The sequence below is a fragment of the Mastigoproctus giganteus genome, chromosome 5 (genome assembly GCF_048544385.1).
Source record: "Mastigoproctus giganteus isolate SK-2022 chromosome 5, ASM4854438v1, whole genome shotgun sequence".
Taxonomy (NCBI): Eukaryota; Metazoa; Arthropoda; class Arachnida; order Uropygi; family Thelyphonidae; genus Mastigoproctus; species Mastigoproctus giganteus.
In genome coordinates this window covers 10,397,066-10,418,511 of record NC_143579.1, presented here as the reverse complement: position 1 = coordinate 10,418,511, position 21,446 = coordinate 10,397,066, and the positions used below count along the sequence as shown (strand labels likewise).

The window sequence follows — 21,446 nt, the reverse complement described above, 5'->3', positions numbered from 1 at the left end:
AAACATCAAGCAGGTAGTGCATTTTAAATGGGCTATGATTCAGAGGGCAACTGCCCCCCTCAGTTCTCCCCTGAGCCACAGCACTCCCATTAACTTGAGCCTTTTGCTTTGCTGCTCTGGTCAGAGTCATGATTTCGATTTAATTTCAATAAAATTTCAATTTAAGTACAAGATTAAAACCCTAAACTTATATCTCAACACAGTTATTACGCTATATTTATGTTTCAGTATCGAGTGTTATCTACGAAATCCCTTTATATAACTTCCGTATCAAGTTAAGTATTAAATATATATATTTTTTACTAATTATTTGTTACGTAACCCAAGTCGTTATATGTATAGTTAAAAAAAAAGTACAATTTAATTGACAATGAAGTTCAACAAGATTAATTATCTGATTAATTTACAATATTATGTACTATACTATATTAAGCTTATGCTATCTATTTCAAGATATTTTCTATCGCGTAACAATGGCGGCTATTTACGAACGGTAAACACGTGGATTTGATACCCTTTCCGATACTAAGTAATACCTACAAAATCTCTATCTAAGTTACTTTAATCTAAGTATCGTAAATAAGAATATAAAACTACTCTAGAAAATAAGTTAATATGCCAATTTAAGCTAATAAAACAGAAAATAAATCAGAAAAAACTTCTCTGTTCCAGGAGCGGCAGAAATGTACGTCCGCACAGGCTACTTGTATCTACATTCACAGGTCCCCCTTCAGTCAGGTCCCCATTCTGAGGTTACTTGATAGTCTCTGTTGCTCACATATTCAAAGTCTTTTCACCTGTGGGCACCCTTTTGCAAGTTTCACAAGTGGTTTGACTATCAAGAAGCTGTCTTCGTACTTGGATAGTATTCGAATTTTGGCCTAATAATTACCTTATACACTGGAATTATTGTCTACCTATTTCTATGAGCAAATGTTTGATAGGATATGATTGGGCCTCCTTACTTGCTATGGCATTAAGAATGTCAGATCTTCCTGTATTGTGTAGCCTTCAGATCTCTTTTCTTTCTTTCTCTATCCCTTCATTCTCACCAAGTATATAAATTATTTTGGGGTTGTTATAAATAAATACGAGAAAAATGTTTATTTCCTAATGTGAAACCATGCATTTTTTTTTTGTTAAAAATGCTGGCATTTTTCTGACCAAAGCCTATACAAGTATCCAGACAGTTTAGTGTTAGGAAACAGTAGTCAGCCCTTCACTGTTTTTAATATTTATTAATGATGTTAGTGTATTTATTTTAAGTTTGATGTTTAAGTGTGTCGATGATACAAAAGTGGGTATGTGGTTAATGCCACCAATCATGCCATGGTACTTCAGTAAAATCTTGATAAACTATTTTGTTGGGAAATGACAATTGAGCCATAACATTAATAAATTTAGAGTAATTCCAGGATAAGGTACCAATTGCCTGATTTTTGGTTGGGTGTAGATCTATTGGAATGGGTGCAGAGAAAAGCAGCAAGTTAATGTTTGCAGTGTATCACATTTTAGCCATGTTAAAATTTTTTTTTCTTAAATTGATTTTTAAAAATTTTTCTGTGATTAATAGAATTGAAAAGTAAATACAGCTCTTCTTTTATTTCATTACTAAGACTATAACTTTATAGAACACTTAATAAAATTCTATAGTTTTATATTTTCTGAACTTACCTGTTCAGTTTAATTTTAATTAAAATAATTGTGTAATATTTATTGTTCTTCTCACATATGCTTTTTTTTTTTTTTTTTTTTTACCCCAAGTCCTTTCTCTCTCTCTCTCTCTCTCTCTCTATATATATATATATATATATTTATATATTTATTTATTTATCTCTTCACAAGGTGACACCCCATTCTCTTGAGCCTTACATAACAATACACACAAAACATGCACAGACTCTCTAAAGCAAACAGTACTGCATTAAAATTACATATAATCAATACATTTCTTTTTTCCATATGAATTGTATGGAAGTTTGGCTGATTTTTAATGAAATTTGGATTGTCTTTGCAAATATTTTTAAAGGGCACAACATGTAAAATTTCATAAAAATCTGTTCAAGTTATTACAGGCAGACAGATGGACTGATTGATAGGCAGACAGTAGGCACTTAGCATATATATTTGTGCAAATGTGCTTCAAAGTTTAGTTAGTCAAGGACACAAAACAATACTCTTACCATAAAAGGCTTTATGGTAAATGTTCTGCAAATTGCAGTGCTTGGAAACTAGGCATTGAAGCCAAGCTGGCCTGCCCATTAGGCAAACCTAGGCAGTTGCTAATCTGCCAAGGTCCTAGGGGTGCATTCCAACAAAATTAATTTTTTTTAGTGGTTAAAAAAATAATTTAAGTTAAATTTAGGTAATGATTATTTCTAAATAAAGAAATAACATTATCTAAATATTTTATCAAATATTAAGAATATATTTAAAAAAAAATAAAAGATTGATTTATGGATGGCACAGAACACAAATTTTAAGTCTCATTTAGGGGTGCATGAAATCCTTGTGCCAGCTCTGCATTGAAGTATTCAAGGCTTCAAATGGATTGGATAAACTGTAGGCTGATGGAATTCTTACTCTTTTTCAGACAACACACATAAGGTGACATAAACTTAAATTAAAAATGGATGGTTGTAAGAGAGATGTGCAAAAATTTTCTTTTGGCAAAATTTTATGATTGATTTGAACAAACTTCCATCAGGTGTTGTTGAGGTGGGTAGCTTGAATAAATTTACAGTAGAATTAAACAAATTATTAGGGGGAGAGAATAGGTGGTTATTTATTTTTTTTTGGCTTATATTATATGAGCCTACTTCCTTACATCATTTAACACTGTAAAATAATAATACTTGGAAACTACCGAACTCCAGGTGATCAGTAATGAAATAAACCCTGAGAGGAGGTAACATTTCTCAAAGATATACCAGTAGTGACAAATGATGCAAGAAAGCAAGCTTATAAAGCATCAGTCAAAGAAAAAAAAACTATCCATCCTCTTCAATATCTAGTAATTCCTTGAATTGTAACTGTACAGTCTGATGTGACTGGGATTTCACAAAAGTTTTTGATACTGTTGCACATAAAAGAATGATGTACAAATTGGAGCAGTGTGGCCTTAAGGGAAAGTTGCTGCTGTGGATAAAGGGATGGTTGAGTGGGAGAAGACTGAGTGGTAATCAATGGACACTGCCCTTCATGGGCTAATTTTATTAGTGGAGTTCCCCAGGTTGTATTGGGCCCATTGTTGCTTTCTATATTTATCAGTGATATTAATAAAGGCATACCAGGTTTAATGTCCATGTTTGCAGATGATATAAAGGTTGGCAGGGTGGTTAATAACGGTATGCTACTGCTACAGTATCTAGAAAAGTTAGACAGATAAGCTGAGAAATGGCAATTGAAGTTTAACATTGACAAATGCCAAGTACTACATATGGATCACAGTAGTCACCAGACTAATGTACCAGCAGTATGGTACAACACTTAGTGTAGTGGAAATAAAAAAGACCTGGGGATAATTGGGCAGTCAGATATGAAGCTTTATGAGCAGTGTAGACAGGTTGGCAGGACAGCTTGTGGGGTTTTGGCAATGATATATAGGAATTTTGCTAGCAGGGATAAGGAGGTGATTATCCCATTGTATAAGCCAATGGTCAGCTCACAAATACTGCATTCTGGTCTGGAGGCTTCATTTGAGGAAGGATGTAGAATTGCTGCAACCAGTACAGAGATGAGCAATGAGATTGGTGAGAGGAACAAAGGGGTTCTCTTACCAAAAAAGGCTCCAGTTCTTGGTAAGAACTGGAGCCTTTCTTGTTTCACTTTCCCATTTCACCCATTCATTCGATCCAAAACTTTGTCTAGTTCTTCCTTGAATTTATTTAAGTAATCAACTTCCACAAGGACAGATGGAAGTTTGTTCCAGCAATCAACTACCTGCTGGCTAAAGGCAAATTTCCCCACATCTATTCTACAACTATTTTTTCTCAATTTGAATTTATGCCCCCTGATGTTCGTAATCTGAGCAAGAAGAAGAATCCCATCAGCATTGAGCCTGCTCAAACCATTCAAGGCCTTATACACCTAGATCAGATCAGATCACCTTGCAGGTGCCTGGTCTCAAATTCTGCAATTTGCAGAACTTAAGCTTTTCTTGGTAAGCAGACCCTTCGGTGCCCTTCTCTGTACTTTTTCCAGCAGCTCTACATCCTTCCTAAAATGAGACCTCTAGACCTGTATGCAGTACTCAAGGTGTGGCCTGACCATTGCATTTTACAAGGGGATAATCACCTCCTTATTCCTGCTAGCAAAATTTCTGTATATTATTGACAAGATCCCACTACCTGCTCTTGCAGCCTGTTTACATTGCCCAAAAAAAAGTTTACATCTGAGTTCACAATTACTCTTAGGTCCTTTTCCTTCTCTATCACCCTGAGTGTAGTACCTCACAGTTGATATGTTACTCTGGGGTTAACTGGTACCCATATCCAGTACTTTACATTTGTTAATGTTAAACTTCAGTTGCCACCTCTCAGACCATTTGCTCAACTTTTCTAGATCCTGTTGCAGTAGCGTACTATCATTACTGTTAATAACAACCATGCCAATCTTTGTATCACCTGCAAACTTAGTCATTAACCCTGATATACCTTCATCAATATCATTAATGATTTCTTCTTTCTTTAATAACAACCTAGGATTGGAGACGAGCACTTCTACTTCCTTGGGTCCCTTTTTAAAATTCTGTTAAATTAACCTTAACAACCTCCTTAATCCCTTTATTTTATCTCCCCACCTAAATGATTTAATCACCATTCTTTTTTAAAAAAACTATAGCAGATTTATTCAAAGGTGAGTACTGTTTTTTAAGCACTTGCTATTCCATATTTTAGTAATGATAGATAATTAATGATTTTTCTGCTGTTTCCTTTAATATAGCTTAAATGTGATCAACTTTTTGTGTGTTGTTGATGTTTAAATCATTTCGTTTGATAGACTGAATGTGGACAAATAAGATTTAAGTCTATTATTCTGCTTTTTTTAGACATAATTTAGTCCAAATATAAGTCTGTAAATGCAAGTTTAGTTATTTGTAGATAAGTAATATGTAATGTAGATAAGTAATATGTTTATATAAGAATTAATCCCACTTATGGGGATTGCCTTGTGAACTTATAAGACTATTTTGATAGCATATTAAAATTTTTCTCACATAGACATGTAATGCCCCCAAAGAAAGAAAATTTCAGAAAATTCTCACCTGTAGAGTTTTTGAAGTCCATTTATATGATAGTGAGGGTTATATGAATTGTTTTGAAATTTTTTTTGTGTTTGTTTTCATTTTTCAGAATATTTGAGTTCGTTTTCATTTTTGAATATTTGTGTAATTTTTCAGAATATTTGATAAAATTTCCCAGGCATAGCACTCAATGTATCATAATGATTGTTTTATTTTTCAGAATATTAGTATCACAAAAGCAATTAATAGTCATGAGACACCAGTGAAAGAGAAACATGTTCGAAGTATCCTTTTTTTATATTTGATTTTGTTTATGAGTATTAGAATTGTGAAAAAACATGCAAGAAAACAAAGCATATATGCCTGAAGAACAAAAAGTTCCTTTCTGTAATGTGGTGAGCCATTTATTTCTCATATATTTTTTCTTTTTTTATTTAAATGTAATTTTTTAATGTGAATGTAACTCCAAGCCCTCTAGACAGGAATGCAGTTATACTGTAGTCACAGCATGGAGTTGTTAAGGTGTGATCTTCTCTGACCAATCTGATTGGATACTATGATGCAGTAACAAAGAAACTGGATGCAGAAATAATTTTGACATTGCATACATGGATTTCAGAGAAGCTTTTTGTATTGTTACATATAAAAGACTGCAATATCAATCAGAGCAGTGCCATTAAGGGCAATTGACGCTATGGATAATGGGATGGTTGAGTGGGAGAGGACAAGGAGTTATTATTGGCACTGTTATTCTTGGGTTAATGTTGTTAGTGGAGTGTTCCAGGGTTCAGTGCTGTAGCCATAGCCATTGTTTTTAGTATTTATTAATGATATTTATGAAGGCATATCAGCCTAATGGTTAAGTTTGCAAGTGTAGTTAAGAAACCAAAAATCCAACAGATGGCATGGAACTATTGTTAAAGAACTTTTCAGCTCACTGATGCCCTCTTCTACATCAAACCCCCCCCCCCCCTTTAACATCTGCTAAGGATGGTAAGGGGGGTAGTGATCTAGCCTGGTTGTTCTGGACAGCCAAATAAGCAGGAAAATAAAACCTTCAAAAAAAAAACAAAAAAAAAAAAACTTGAGTAATTACTCAAATTCACCAGATAGAGCTTGTTTTCCTCACAAAAACCTAATATAGCCTGCCGTCTGGGTGGTGGTATCCATCTGAGAATAATTAACATTAGTCCTCTCCTTAGGTGAAGCGTTACTTATTCGAAGTAGTGCAATATCATGGCAACTCGTTGCGAAGGTATTCACAATATGAGATATAACCTAAAACGATGCCGTTTTACTAATATTCTGATTTATTCAGATATAGCTATGTATTTCTGATGTGCTTGCACTATATTTATACATAGTCTAGACTCTCACATAGCTTGAGGCTTATACCCTAAACGCTTTAGAACTAGGTTTAGAGTAATCCATAGTCTTAGGGTTATAATAACACTAAGTTTATGATAAGATTACCAGTTTTGGTAATTAGCATTAGCATTAGTAGAGACATATGATGCAAGAAAGCAAGCTTATTTAGCATCAGCCAAAAAAAAAAAAAAAAAAAACCCCACTCCCATTTCACCCCTTCATTCGTTCGAAATACCTGTCCAGCTGAGCCTTAAATTTGTTTAGGCTATCAACTTCCACAACAACTGATTGAAGTCTGTTCCACCAACCAACTAACCGCTGGCTAAAGGCAAATTTCCGCACATCTATCCTACATCTGTCTTTCCTCAATTTGAATTTATGCACTCTCAGGTGATTATTCTGAGCAAGAGGAAGAATCCCATTGGCATTGAGCATGCTCAAACCATTCAAGGCCTTATACACCTCTATCAGATCACCTTGCCAGTGCCTAGTCTCCAGACACTGCAGTTTGCAAAACTTATGCCTTTCTTTGTAAGAGCAACCCTTTGTTCCATTCACTAATTTTGTTGCCCTTCTCTGTACTCATTCCAGCAGCTCTACATCCTCGAAATTAGACCTCCAGACCTGTATACTGTACTCAAGGTGTGGCCTGACCATTCCCTTATACAAGGGAATAATCACCCCCCCCCCATCCCTGCTAGAAATATTCCTGTATATCATTCACAAGACACCATGAGCTACTCTTGCAGCTCGTCTGCACTGCTCAGAGAACTTCATATCTGCCTGCACAATTACCCCCAGGTCCTTTTCATTCTCTACCACTGTCAGTGTAGTACCACAGAGTTGATATGTTGCTCTGGGGTTACTGTTTCCCATATGTAGTACTTTACATTTGTCTATGTTAAACTTCATTTGCCACTTCTCAGCCCATCTGCTCAACCTTTCCAGATCCTGTTGCAACAGCATAGCATCAGTAATGTCCTTAACAACCCTTCCAACATTTGTATCGTCTGCAAACTTGGACATTAAGCTTGATATACCATCATCAATATCACTTATAAATACAGAAAACAACAATGGACCCAACACTGAACCCTGAGGAACTCCACTAATAACATAAGTCCATGTTAAGCAGTGTCCATTGATTACCACTCTCTGTCTTCTGCCACTCAACCATCCCTTTATCCATAACAGCAGTTTGCCACCAGTGCCACACTGCTCCAATTTGTGCAGCAGTCTTCCATGTGCAACAGTATCAAAAGCCTTTCTAAGATCCAAATATATAATATCAGTTATTCCCTGCATCCAGTTCTTTTGTGACTACCTCATAGTATCCAATCAAATTGGTCAGGCAAGACCTTCCCTTAACAAAACCATGCTGTGTCCGAGCTATAACTGAAGTCTTGTCTAGATGATCCTGCAGTGCTTCTTTAACCAGAGCCTCCATTAATTTTCCTGGAACAGAAGTTAAACTCGCAGGTCTATAATTACTTCTGTCAGCCTTTGATCCTCCTTTGTGAATTGGAGACATTTGCACATCTGCAGTCTATGGGTACCTCCCCAGAGTCCAAAGAAGCTCTCATAATTATGGCTAGGGGTTTGCTTACTTCCTTTGCTGCCTCCTTTAATATAACTGGATAAATTCCATCCACCCTGGGTGCCTTTTTTATGTTTATCCTCAACAATTTCTCCTCCACTTTCCTCTCAGTTATTACAAAATCATAACTGATTATTACAAAATCGTAATCTAGCTCACTGCCAGTGTTCACTTCACCTACGGCATTCCCCTTCCTGAATAACTCCTCATGTATGAACGTAGATGCAAAATACTCGTTTAGTTTGTTAGCCACCTGTGCAGGATCCTCAACTGTTGAACCATCAATATCCAGTGGACCAATCTGATTCATCCCTTTGTTTACATAGGTAAAGAACTCTTTCTGTTTTTCTTTGCATCCTTTGCCAAGGATTTCTCATAATCTGCCTTTGCTTGCCTAATCTCCTTTGTGACTTGGTTACAGACCAGCTTATATCTATCATAGGCTTCCATGTCACCCATTAATTTGTATGTATCCCATGCATTTTTCTTCTCTGCCATATGTCTCATTAGTTCATCTGACATCCATTTAGACCTAAACCTTGAACAATATTTCTTAGTTGGTATGTAAAGCCTGGTAGCTTCCAAGACAAGTTCTTTGAATGCCCCCCATTTTGAATTTGCTGTTGGTAACATCATCAGTTGGTCCCACTGTATAGAATTTAAATACTGTCTCAGACCATCGTAGTCACCTTTACGAAAGCAAAAACCCTTCCCTTTACCACTGATGGTTGTTACCTCCTTGAGTAAATTCCACTTCAGCACACTGTGATCACTTCCACCTAGTGGTTCCTTTATCTGCAGATTCTTAATGCATGAAGAATCACTACTGATAATCAGATCAAGAGTATTGTTCCCTCTAGTTGCCTCCCGAACATGCTGATGTAGAAAACAATCATCCAATAAATCCACAAAAGCCTTGCTGGTGTGTGAGTGACCAACCCATCTTATCATAAACTAATTGACTGAATGATCTTATCGCACTGGATGATCTTATCAACCCATATTATCATAAACTAATCATTCATAAACTTGCATCTTAATATCATTCATCCTTGTCTTAGGGTAACTAATCATTCAGTCATTGATAGTATAATGACGACTGCAGTTCCGGTAGTTGGTATTTATTATTTTATTTTTATTATGTATGAACATTTGATCTAGTAATAGTATTCACTATATTGTGCAAGTAAGCGACAGGCTTTTGCTGCACTGGTGAAAAAAAAAAAAAAAAAAAAAAAAAAACTCAAGTAGATAAGAAAATACAAATTACAGGTAAACCTCAATATATGCGTTTTCAATCAATGCGAGTTTTGGTTAATACAGTCACAAACATTAATACCAATCTGCTAATAGTGCAGCCAATTATGAAACAAAATTTTTAACAACGCAAAATACAGATGCCCAAAATGTTGAAACTGTTATTGAAGAAATTAGCATCATTGGAAAGGATCTTGGCTTTGAAGATGATTCCCCTAATGTCAGAGAATGCCTGGATCTCATTCACAGCCCTCACTGACAACACAGATCTTATAGAATTGGAGCAACAGTGTGCCTACGACGAGAAAGAAGAAATTGCAGCTGAAGAAGAGGAATGTGTCTCTAAGAAAATTTCATTAAAGGAACTCGAGCAGATGTTTCGAAATTTGGAAACTGTTAAACAACAAATTATGGATTTAGATTCGAATGTGGAAAGAAGCATGCTAGTTTGCTGAACCCTAGAAAATGGAATTAGCTGCTATTGTAAATTTTATGAAGAGGAAAAGAAGGCTACAATTATTCCAATGACACTTGAAAAATATTTTTATAGAGTAGAAAGTATTTTTCTAGAAAGTTCCTTTAATAAACTTTTTTAGCTTACTTGCTTTCATTATTCTTTATATTTCTATCTAAGTACACAGTTAAAAAAAACCTATTTTAAAGACCTAAATTAAAACTTATGATGAATGTGGACTAATGTTATTAGTGGAGTCCCATAGGGTTCGGTGTTGGTTCCACTATTGTTTTTATATTTGTCAATGATATTGATGAAGGTATATCAGGTTTAGTGTCAAAGTTTGCAGATGATACAAAGGTTGGCAGGGTTGTTAATGACAGTAATGGCAGTGTGCTACTGCAACAGGATCTAGAAATTTGGGAAGATGGGTTGAGAAGTGGCAACTGAAGTTTAACATTGACAAATGCAAAGTACTGCATATGGGTAGAAGTAACCCCAGAGGAACGTATCAGCTGTGTGGTACTACACTTAGGGTGGTAGAAAATGAAAAAGACCTGGGAGTAATTATGCAGTCAGATATGAAGTTTTCTGAGCAATGCAGACAGGTTGCCAGAACAGGTCATGAGGTTTTGTCATACAGGAATAATGCAAGTAGGGAAAAAGAGGTGATTGTCCCTCTGTATAAGGCAATGGTCAGGCCATGCCTTGAGTACTGTGTACAGGTCTGGAGGCCTCATTTTAGGAAGGATGTAGATTTGCCTGAGTATGTAACATGATTGGTGAGGGGAATGAAGGGATCCTCTTACCAAGAGAGGCTGAAGTTCTGCAAATTGCAGTGGCTGGAGACTAGGCACCATGGGTTTTTCTGGGTGTCTGTTTACACTGCTCAGAAAACTTCATATATCTGCCCATATCGTAACTTCCAGATCCCTTTATTCCTCTATTGTTTGTAATTCAACCCACAAGGTATATAATTTATTTTGGTGTTGCTATTCCCCAAGTGTAAGACCTTGTATTTTGCTGCATTAAAACATAGCTGCCACTTTTTTGATCATTGTTGAAGTGTGTTCAAGGCATCCTGAAAGAGAGCTGCTTGGCACTGATCATTAACAACTCCACCAATCTTTGTCATCAGCAAAATTTGACATCATGTCTTCTGTTCCTTTGTCAGTGTCGTTTATGAAAATCAGAAACAATGGTGACTCAAGAACCAATTCTTGGGAATCTCGCTTCTGTAATTACACCAATCTGAAGAATATCCATTAATCACAACCCTCTGCCTTTTACCCTGCAGCCATCGAACAATCCATCTTAGAATCTTTTCAGGGACCAAGTCAAATGCTTTGCTAAAATCTAAATAAACTATGTTCCCTACACTCAACTCATGAGTAACTGTGTCAAAATCTTCCCTTAACATGATCTTCCCTTAAGAAAGGTCATCTGATTTCTGAGTAATGATGAGGTATGAAATTAAAGCCCATCCCTTCATCCTTAAGTACTGCAACATCTTTCTTCTACTTCTTCTTCCAACTGATGATTGCATGATCACTGCCTGATAATGGTTTCTCTACTTTAAGCCCTTAACAAAAAATCATGTTGTGTGTCCTTCAGGATGCTATTTCTATCTAAATGTTCCTGGATTGCATTCTTAATCATTGCCTTTATGATTTTCCCTACCATGGAAGTAAGACTAACTAGTCTGCAGTTACTGTCTTCACTCTTACAACTGTCTTTATGTACAGGTGACCCCCATGCTTAATGCTGATAATTCGTTCCGGAAAAACAGAGCGTTAAGTGAATCTGCACTAACCGAGTGCCGCATTCCCATAAAGTAACATATGTATTTGTGAGTTGTGGTCGGTGCCATAGGACAGGAGTGGCCTACTTAATTTGTGATGTGATCTACTTTTTTACTTAAAAATGTGCCACGATCTACCATCACAAAAATTACATTGCACAAGGTGCACAAATCGAGGGATGACTGTATATTTAAAATTCGTTGTGATCGACCGAAATTAAATCCACGATCGACTCGTTGGCCACCCCTACCATAGGATATTTCCTAATCAATAACAAATGTCAGTCAAAATATTTAATATTCAAATATTTGTACATATAAAATATCTGCATTACATATGTATATAATTATGTGGTAACTACTTTCGTATCAAAATTAAACTTAAAATTCCAATTAAAATCATGAATTTAATTGATCTAAATTGATTTAATTTAATTGATGAATTTAATCATTAAAAATGTGTCGATTTTGGGTTGTACTTTGGCCCTCTTCCTGGTAAACTAAAAGGGGTTTTAATTTTAAATCCCCTGCAGCGTTACCACCCAATAATAAAGTTTTGAAACCTAGCATGTTTTTTTTTCCTTTCAATATGAAACTTCTTTTAGGCATTAGTTTCCAAAAAAGTCCTGCTTCATCTATGTTAAAAACTTGTTGAGAAGTATAACACATAATACCCCTCTCCAATAATTTTAACAAGTTCTTTTTTGAAAGTTTCGTCTCCTAGATTTTAAATTTATTCAACAAGTTCTTTTTTGAAAGTTTCGGCTTTCCCCTGGATTTTAAATCTGTTCAACCAGCCCTTACTAGTTTTAAATGGTTCAACTTTTTTTTAGGTGAGTTTTCTTCAGATCATCATATAGGCTAATCTTTCTCTCTCTCTTTTTTTTTTTTTTTTTTATAATATTTAACTTAACTGAATTCTGCATTGGATATTATCTTCAATAAAATTAGTTAAAGTCTCACCATTTCAATCCTAATAGCCTGCCTATCCCTAGTTGCTTGCAGTGAAACAGCTGTCTTTCCTGTTGCTAAAATTAATTCTTTATTTTTTATAATTGTTCTTACAGTTAAACTTGCCAGTCCTAAATTATCGCACACATCCACTTGTTGTTGACCGGAATCGATTCACTACAAAACGTCTAATTTAATTTTCAAATTCAGTCTTTTTCTTACATTTATAGTCTTCATACTGCATCCAGACGTTGCTTTTTCATTCTTATCTACCATTATTAACTCTTTGAAAATGTAACTGCATTGGTTGCATTAATTTTGATACAATGTTCGAGTAAACTATCCGTTATGCACAATGTCTAATGCATTAGCATTAGCATTAGCATTAGTAGCATTAGCATTAGTAGAGGCATTTGATGCAAGAAAGCAAGCTTATGCAGCATCAGCCAAAAAAAAAAAAAGTAACATAAATAAATAAAAATAACCACTTCCACTTCACCCCTCTGTTCGTTCGAAATACCTGTCCAGCTGAGCCTTAAACTTATTTAGGCTATCAACTTCCACGACAAGGGATGGAAGTCTGTTCCACCCACCAACCACCCACTGGCTAAAGGCAAATTTCCGCACATCTATCCTACATCTGTCTTTCCTCAATTTGAATTTATGCCCTCTCAGGTGATTTTTCTGAGCTAGAGGAAGAATCCCATCAGCATTGAGCATGCTCAAACCATTCAAGGCTTTGTACACCTCTATCAGATCACCCCGCTGGTGCCTAGTTTCCAGACACTGTAATTTGCAAAACTTAAGCCTTTCTTCGTAAGAGAACCCCTTTGTCCCATTCACCAATCTAGTTGCCCTTCTCTGCACTCGTTCCAGCAGCTCTACATCCTTCCTGAAATGAGGCCTCCAGGCCTGTATACAGTACTCTAGGTGTGGCCTGACCATTGCCTTATACAAGGGAATAATCACCTCCTTATCCCTGCTAGAAAAATTCCTATATATCATTGACAATACACCATGAGCTACTCTTGCAGCTCGTCTACACTGCTCAGAGAACTTCATATCTGCCTGCACCACCACCCCCAGGTCCCTTTCATTCTCTACCACTGTCAGTGTAGTACCACAGAGTTGATACGTTGCTCTGGGGTTGCTGTTTCCCATATGTAGTACTTTACATTTGTCAATGTTAAACTTCATTTGCCACCTCGAAGCCCATCTGCTCAACTTTTCCAAATCCTGTTGCAGCAGCATAGTGTCAGTAGTGTCCTTGACAACCCTGCCAACTTTCGTATCGTCTGCAAACTTGGACATTAAGCCTGATATACCATCATCAATATCATTTATAAATACAGAAAACAATAAAGGCCCCAATACTGAACCCTGAGGGACTCCACTAATAACATTAGTCCACGATGAGCAGTGTCCATTGATTACCACTCTCTGTCTTCTCCCCCTCAACCACCCCTTTATCCATAGCAGCAACTTGCCTCCAATGCCACACTGCTCCAATTTGTGCAGCAGTCTTCCATGTGCAACAGTACTGAGTGATTACAAGACTTCGGATAAATGCATATAACCCAAATATTACAAGTAGTATGCTTGATAATTTTTTAAAATGTTAATCTCGGAACTATGTAACAAGTCACTACTGCAATTAAATTAGCATGCGAAAAATTTCACTGAGCATGGGAAAATTTTTCAAGTCGGCGTGAGAAACGTTTTAATGATGTTTTGCTATTCATTTTCAAGCTATCGACTCGATCAAATGAAATGATTTTGTTAAATATGCCAAAAATGCAATCTGTAAAAGAGCATTATAGTGATTTGTGAAGTGTTATAGTCAGATACAGGTTATAATTAAAGAACAGCGTTATAGTGAATCAGTGTAAAGCGAACCATGTTATAACAATGGCCTGCTGTATTGGTAATATTGGCTCTTCTCCAATCCAAAGGAATCACTCCTGAATCCAGAGATTCCCTTATAATTAACCTCAATGGCTCAGTACACTCCATGGCAGCCTCCCACAAAATTACTGGGTATATGCCATCAACTCCGGAAGCCTTGCCTTTATGCTCAAAAGATTTTTTTTAATAAACAGTGATCTGTAATTTCAAAATCACTAATTTCATATGGCTCAGCCTCACTTTTCAACTACGTTTCAGCATTGAAGGGTTTTTTATCATTAAAGACAGATGCAAAGTTCGTTTTCAGTTCATCTGCAACATTAGCTAGGTTATCTAAGACGTTCTCACACATATGTGAAAAATTCCTTGTCCCCACATTCTTTACGCTTCTAGCCAGTGCTTTCTCATATGCAGCCATGGCCTCTCTAATCATATTTTGGTACTGTTATGGATTATCATGTACCTGTTGTTAGCTTCAGTACTTTTCGTTGCTCTGTAACTATGCCATGCTATCTTTTTCTGCTCTGTTTGATCGGACAGCACTACATTCATCAATTTCAACATCCTCCTCCTCCTCCTGTAGTATTTTCTTAATGGTATGTATGTGTTCAAGGCTTCTGTGAGTTTTGCTTTAAAGGTATTCGTAACAGGATCTGGAAAGGTTGAGCAGATGGGCTGAGAGGTGGCAAATGAACTTTAACATTGACAAATGTAAAGTACTACATATGGGAAACAGCAACCCCAGAGTAACGTATCAACTCTGTGGTACTACACTGACAGTGGTAGAGAATGAAAGGGACTTGGGGGTGGTTGTGCAGGCAGATATGAAGTTCTCTGAGCAGTGCAGACGGGCTGCAAGAGTAGCTCATGGAGTATTGTCAATGATATACAGGAATTTTTCCAGCAGGGATAAGGAGGTGATTATTCCATTGTATAAGGCAATAGTCAGGCCACACCTAGAGTACTGTATACAGGTCTGGAGGCCTCATTTCAAGAAGAATGTAGAGCTGCTGGAACGAGTACAGAGAAGGGCAACAAGATTAGTGAATGGAACAAAGGGGGTGCTCTTACGAAGAAAGGCTTAAGTTTTGCAAATTACAGTGTCTGGAGACTAGGCACTGGCAAGGTGATCTGATAGAGGTATATAAAGCCTTGAATGGTTTAAGCATGCTCAATGCTGATGGGATTCTTCCTCTAGCTCAGAAAAATTGCCTGAGAGGGCATAAATTCAAATTGAGGAAAGACAGATGTAGGATAGACGTGCGGAAATTTGCCTTTAGCCAGCGGGTGGTTGGTTGGTGGAACAGACTTCCATCCCTTGTGGTGGAGGTTGATAGCCTAAATAAGTTTAAGGCTCAGCTGGACAGGTATTTTGAACGAACAGAGGGGTGAAGTGGAATTGGGTTTTTTTTTTTTTTTTTTTTTGGCTGATGCTGCACAGGCTTGCTTTCTTGCATCAAATGCCTCTACTAATGCTAATGCTAGCAGATGTAACATCTGCCAGTCACAGGTTATGATTAAATTTGAAAGTGTCTGCAATTATGCACAGACACGATACGAGGGAGTATGTGATGAGAGCCTTTTCAATCAATTCGACCCTGGAGAGATGGTGCAAAGTTCATGGGGTAGAACCTTTTTCTCAGCTTGGTCTGTGCTTGTTAACAGCAGAGACTGCTTCTACAGGAATGGGATGCACTTAAATAGAAAGGGTGCAAGAATATTTGCCAATGCTATCAAAGCAGTGGTAGGTGGGTTGGAAAATTACTAACTTTTGGGGGAATCATAGACTAAAAGATTAACAGTGGCTGTAAGCAGAAGTGAAAGCGATTCTTGCACTGTGTCTATTAGAATGAGCAGCAGCCTGGAGAGCAAAGTGCTAGGGATTTCAAGGACTGGTCGGAGTCATCATGGAACAAGTAAATACATGGGCTGTGTTAGGGTAACTAAGAGTAAGAATAGGTACATGCATAGTTGCATGTACACCAATACTAGGAGTATAGTAAATAAATTTGATGAATTTGAAGTGTTGGTCAAGACAACAAAGGGAGATATCGTTTGGATATCAGAGATGTGTCACACAGATATAAGCAGTGCAGAATTGGAATATGGGGATTAGCATTAGTAGAGGCAAGAAACGGTCAACCCTTCCCTATCTCTTCCATCATGCATTATGATTGACTTTTGAAGTTATGATGAACATTGTGGCGAGATCCAATCTTCCTTACATTTCGAGGATACAGCTCTAAAACGGTATTCGCAGGCCGGCCGCTGGTTAGTACACTGGACCGAACCTATTGGTAACTCTATAGGAGGCTTCCGGATCAGCTAGTGTATAATCTTGCTACCCCTACTCTGCCAGATAGTGACTGGAGGGAGTTCGAGTAGTGTGTATGCGGGGGGCATTGTCGAGGCCATGTTATGTCAAGGATCTGATTATATTCTTACCATGTGTACGCCATATCCAAAAATTTCATTACTTCTTACAGCATGTCCCACTCACTTTTTCTTACTATTGAATACACCATGAATTGTCAAACTAATAGATTAAGCTTATCTGCAAAAAGATCTAAACCTCCCAAACACTTCCTAATTCATTTCAGAAATATATGTGGTCTCAAATATAATATCAACGATGTCCATTTCCACTTGCAGTCTGCCAAATGCCATGTGCTTTTTCTGACAGAATCTCAGTTATCTGTTGATTCAACTACTGCTCATCTCAGTTGCCCAAATTATTCGCTGTATGATTCCTTTCGCCTCAAAGGTGGTACTTGTGCATATGTCCATTCCGATATTCCCTATCAGACACTTGGTAATTTGGAATCTCCTCTTTTCGATCTTCTCTGGCTTAAAATCTCTCTACCTCATTGTGTCAAATTCATCTGTTGTCTCTACCGTTCTCCCAGCTCCACTAATTACTTGGAGCTCTTTGACTTCCTCTCTTTGCAACTTGACTTTCTCCAGTCCAACTTTCCTAACAGTGAGGTAATTTTTCTTGGTGATTTTAATGTTCACAACTCCAGCTGGCTTCCATATTCTAGTCACACCGACCCAGCTGGTCGAGATGATGAGGCTTTTGCAATTACTAATGACCTAGCACAGATTGTTGATTTACCTACAAGGATACTGGAGAATTCTAACCATACAGCCAACACGCTTGATTTTTTTCTCACAAGCAATCCTTCTAAGTACACGGTCGAATTGAGAGGTCCTTTAGGTACCTCAGATCACAAATTGGTGATTTTCTCTTCTCCAATGGAGCCTTTATCTCATAGCTATTCCAACCTTGTATTTTTTGGCATTACAGGAATGCAAAATGGGATGACCTGCGAGATTTCCTTTCTTCTTTTCCTTGGTCGGATTACTGTTTCAAAACTTCTTATGTCAACATTTGCTCAGGTCATGTTAGTGAAATTATTCTTGCAGGAATGGAATCCTTTATCCCACACTCCACTTTAAAATCTCATCCTTTATCTAAACCTTGGTTTTCCAATAAATGTGCTAAGGCTGTTTAAGAAAAAAACGTTGTATATCGTAATTGGCTTATTTCTAATTCTTCGGTTTCATTTTCTGCCTACACCAAAGCTCGCAACAGTTGTAAAGCAGTTATTAATCAGTCCAAATTAGATTTTGAACAGGTGAAGAGTAGAAAACTTGCTTCTTGCCCTAATGGAAACTGAGCATCCTGGTCTCTTGCCGAAGCTATTGGCTGCAACTTTGGCCCATCTCTCCTCCCACCTCTGTCAAACCCAGATGGTTCTGTTGGCCAAGGATAAAGCTGACCTGCTAGCATCCCATTTTTCTTCCAGCTCATGTATTAATGATCTTGGTAAAACACCTACTATTCCCAACATGCTCCATTCAATGCCTCCTGAGGTCTTCCGCCAAAAGGATGTCAGAAGGAATTTGACGAATCTTGATGCTAAGAACGCTCCAGGTCCCGATGTTATTCCTCCACTTGATCTCCAAACCTGTGCTCCTGAACTTACTCCTGTTTTTTGCCACCTTTTTTCACTTCCTTATTCCAAAGGTGTTTTTCCTTCTGCTTGGAAATTTTCTCATATCCAGCCAGTTCCTAAAAAGGGTGACAAATCCCTCCCATCCAGTTATTGTCCCATTGCAATTATTTCTACTCTTTCTAAAGTAATGGAGAAATCAAGTAACTGCCAACTCTTAAACTACCTAGAAACCTTCCATCTGATCCACGATTGCCAGTATGGATTCCGTCAATGTCGATCCACTAGTGATATTCTGGCCTATTTTACCCATTTATGGACTAATTCAATAGAAAAGTTCGGTGAAACACAAGCAGTTGCTTTTGACATCTCAAAGGCTTTCGATCATGTTTGGCATAAAGGTCTTCTAAACACACTTCCATCTTATGGTTTGCCAACTGTTTTTTTGTAATTGGTGATCCAGTTTTCTCTCTGATCGTTCACTGAGGGTGGTCGTAGAAGGCTCTCTGTCTTCTAACTTCTGCACTAATGCCGGTGTCACCCAAAGTTCAGTTCTTTACCCCACTCTTTTCCTCTTGTATATTTATGACCTTCTTCCATTGACTGGAAATCCTGTCCATAGTTTTGCCGAGGATAGCATATTGCTTTCCACTTTCCATTTTGAGAAACCTTGCCCTGCTCAATCAGCTTCAACTTCTCGAAAATCTACTACCAATTCGTTAAATGCCGATCTTCAGGTAATTCTCCAGTGGGGCAAAGACAACTTAGTTGATTTCAATCCTTCTAAAACTCAGTCTTGTCTTATATCTCGCAAAAAGGATTCTTCTGCTCCTATGCTTATCTTTAGTGACACGCCTATTTCTAGGCAAAATGATATATCTCTTTTGGGGATTACCCTGACTTCTAATCTCTCTTGGCACAAGCACATTACAAATATTGCTTCCTCTGCAGCTAAAAAACTTGGTTTTCCTCTTTCGCTCTTGGCGTTACTTTTCTTCCAAACAGCTGCTCACTCTTTATAAATTGCAAATCCGCCCTGCCATGGAATATTGTTCCCACATCTGGGGTGGTGCCCCCAAAACCTGTCTCAGGTTTCTTGATTCCATTCAGAAGAGGGCAGTTAGGTTAATTAATGATTCATCTCTAACAGAGTCTCTCCACTTGCTTACTCATAGACCCACTGTTTCTGCTGCATGCCTCTTCTACAGATACTTCCATGGGCACTGTTCTTCTGAAATGGCTTCTATAATTCCCACTCTCTCTTTCAAAACAGTCCGAACATGTGCCGCCACCAGCCAACATCCATTTACTGTCCAACTTCAAACCTACAGAACCAACTTTTCATCTTCCTCATTTATTCATTCAACTGCCGTTTTCTGGAACAACCTTCCTTCATACATATTTCCTGAAAATTACAATCTACAGAAGTTCAAGTCCAATTTCAACAAATATCTTCTTTCGTCTTCTCAACCTCCATCCCAAGCACGGTACTAAGTACTATAGGTTCTAATACCTCTCGTGTTTGGGGTTCACATAAAAAAAAAAAAAAAAAAAAAAAAAAACTGGATAAATCTCATCCAACCCAGGTGCCTTCTCTATGTTTAACTTCAGAAATTTCTCCTCCACTTTGCTCTCATTTATTACAAAATTATTTAGCTCCCTGTTAGAGTTTAATAAACATCTGGCATTCCCCTCGCTGAATAACTCCTCACATGTGAATGTAGATGCCAAATACTCATATACTTTATCAGTTACCTGAGCATGATCATCCATAGTCATCCCATCTAAGTTAAGTGGTCCAATCTGATACATCCCTTTCCTTCTAGAGTTTGCATAAGTAAAGGACTCTTTGCTGTTTTTCTTTGCATCCTTTGCCGAAAATTTCTCACAATCTGCCTTTGCCTGCCTAACCTCCTTTGTGAATTGATTACAGACAAGCTGTAATCTGGCATAGGTTTCTGTGTCAGCTGATAATTTATATGCATCCTATATATTTTTCTTCTCTGCCACGAGCCTCATTAATTCATCTGACATCCATTTATTCCTGAACCTTGAACAGTATTTTTTAGTTGGAATGGAAAGCCTAGTAGCCTCCAAGATTAAGTCCCTGACTGCTTCCCATTTAGAATTAAACATTGGTAACATCAGTTGATCCCACTGTACAGAATTTAAAAACTGTCTGAGACCTCTGTAGTCACCTTTACAAAAAAAAAAAAAAAAAAAGCCCTTCCCTTTAGTCTTGATAGTAGTTACATCTTTAAGTAATTCCTATATCAATACATTTTGATTACTGTCACCCAGTGGTTCCTTATCTGCAAATGCTTAATGCATGCAAAATCACTGCTGATAATCAGATAAAGAGTATTACTCCCTCTGGTTGCCTCTCAAACATGCTGCTGTAGAAAACAGTCATCCAATAAATCCAAAAAATTCTTGCTAGTGTGCCATTGACCAATCCACAAGTTCCAGTCAATATCTGGAAAGTTAAAATCCCCCTTTATAAGACATTCAGATTTACTAGCCCACTCTGTTTCTCTGCACAATTGCTCATTATACTCATCAGATTCATTAGGCTTATGACACTCGCCTACTCTTTTTTTCTTTCCTAGTGCTTCTGGCACGCCAAACAGACTCAACATTGCATTGTTCACCAACATCAATTGGATGCACTTCCCTAGATTGTGTTTTTTAACTAAGAGCGTAACTCCTCCTCCCATCCTGTTCTGTCTATCCTTTCTGTACATATTGTACTCCCTAAATTTTAATTCTGCACTGCTTATATCTGTTGGACAGACAACTTGAGTAGTCGAGACCCACTAATTTTCGTAAAATCAGACAAATGCTAATAATTTATTGTAATTTTTTCCTTGTAGAGGATCTGCGATTCCATCATGGATTTAAAATAGACTTTG

The 21,446-nt window shown here is 37.3% G+C and overlaps 1 protein-coding gene across 1 annotated transcript in view; it reads left to right on the top strand.

The window, feature by feature from the left end:
• Positions 1-21,446, top strand: part of LOC150085164 (huntingtin-interacting protein 1-like) — a 637,041-nt gene that overhangs the window by 10,708 nt on the left and 604,887 nt on the right. Inside the window, exon 2 of the mRNA XM_090373855.1 lies at positions 5,466-5,529. Within this exon, the coding sequence (XP_090229981.1) occupies positions 5,466-5,529 (64 nt within the window). The remainder of the gene's footprint in view (positions 1-5,465; positions 5,530-21,446) is intronic.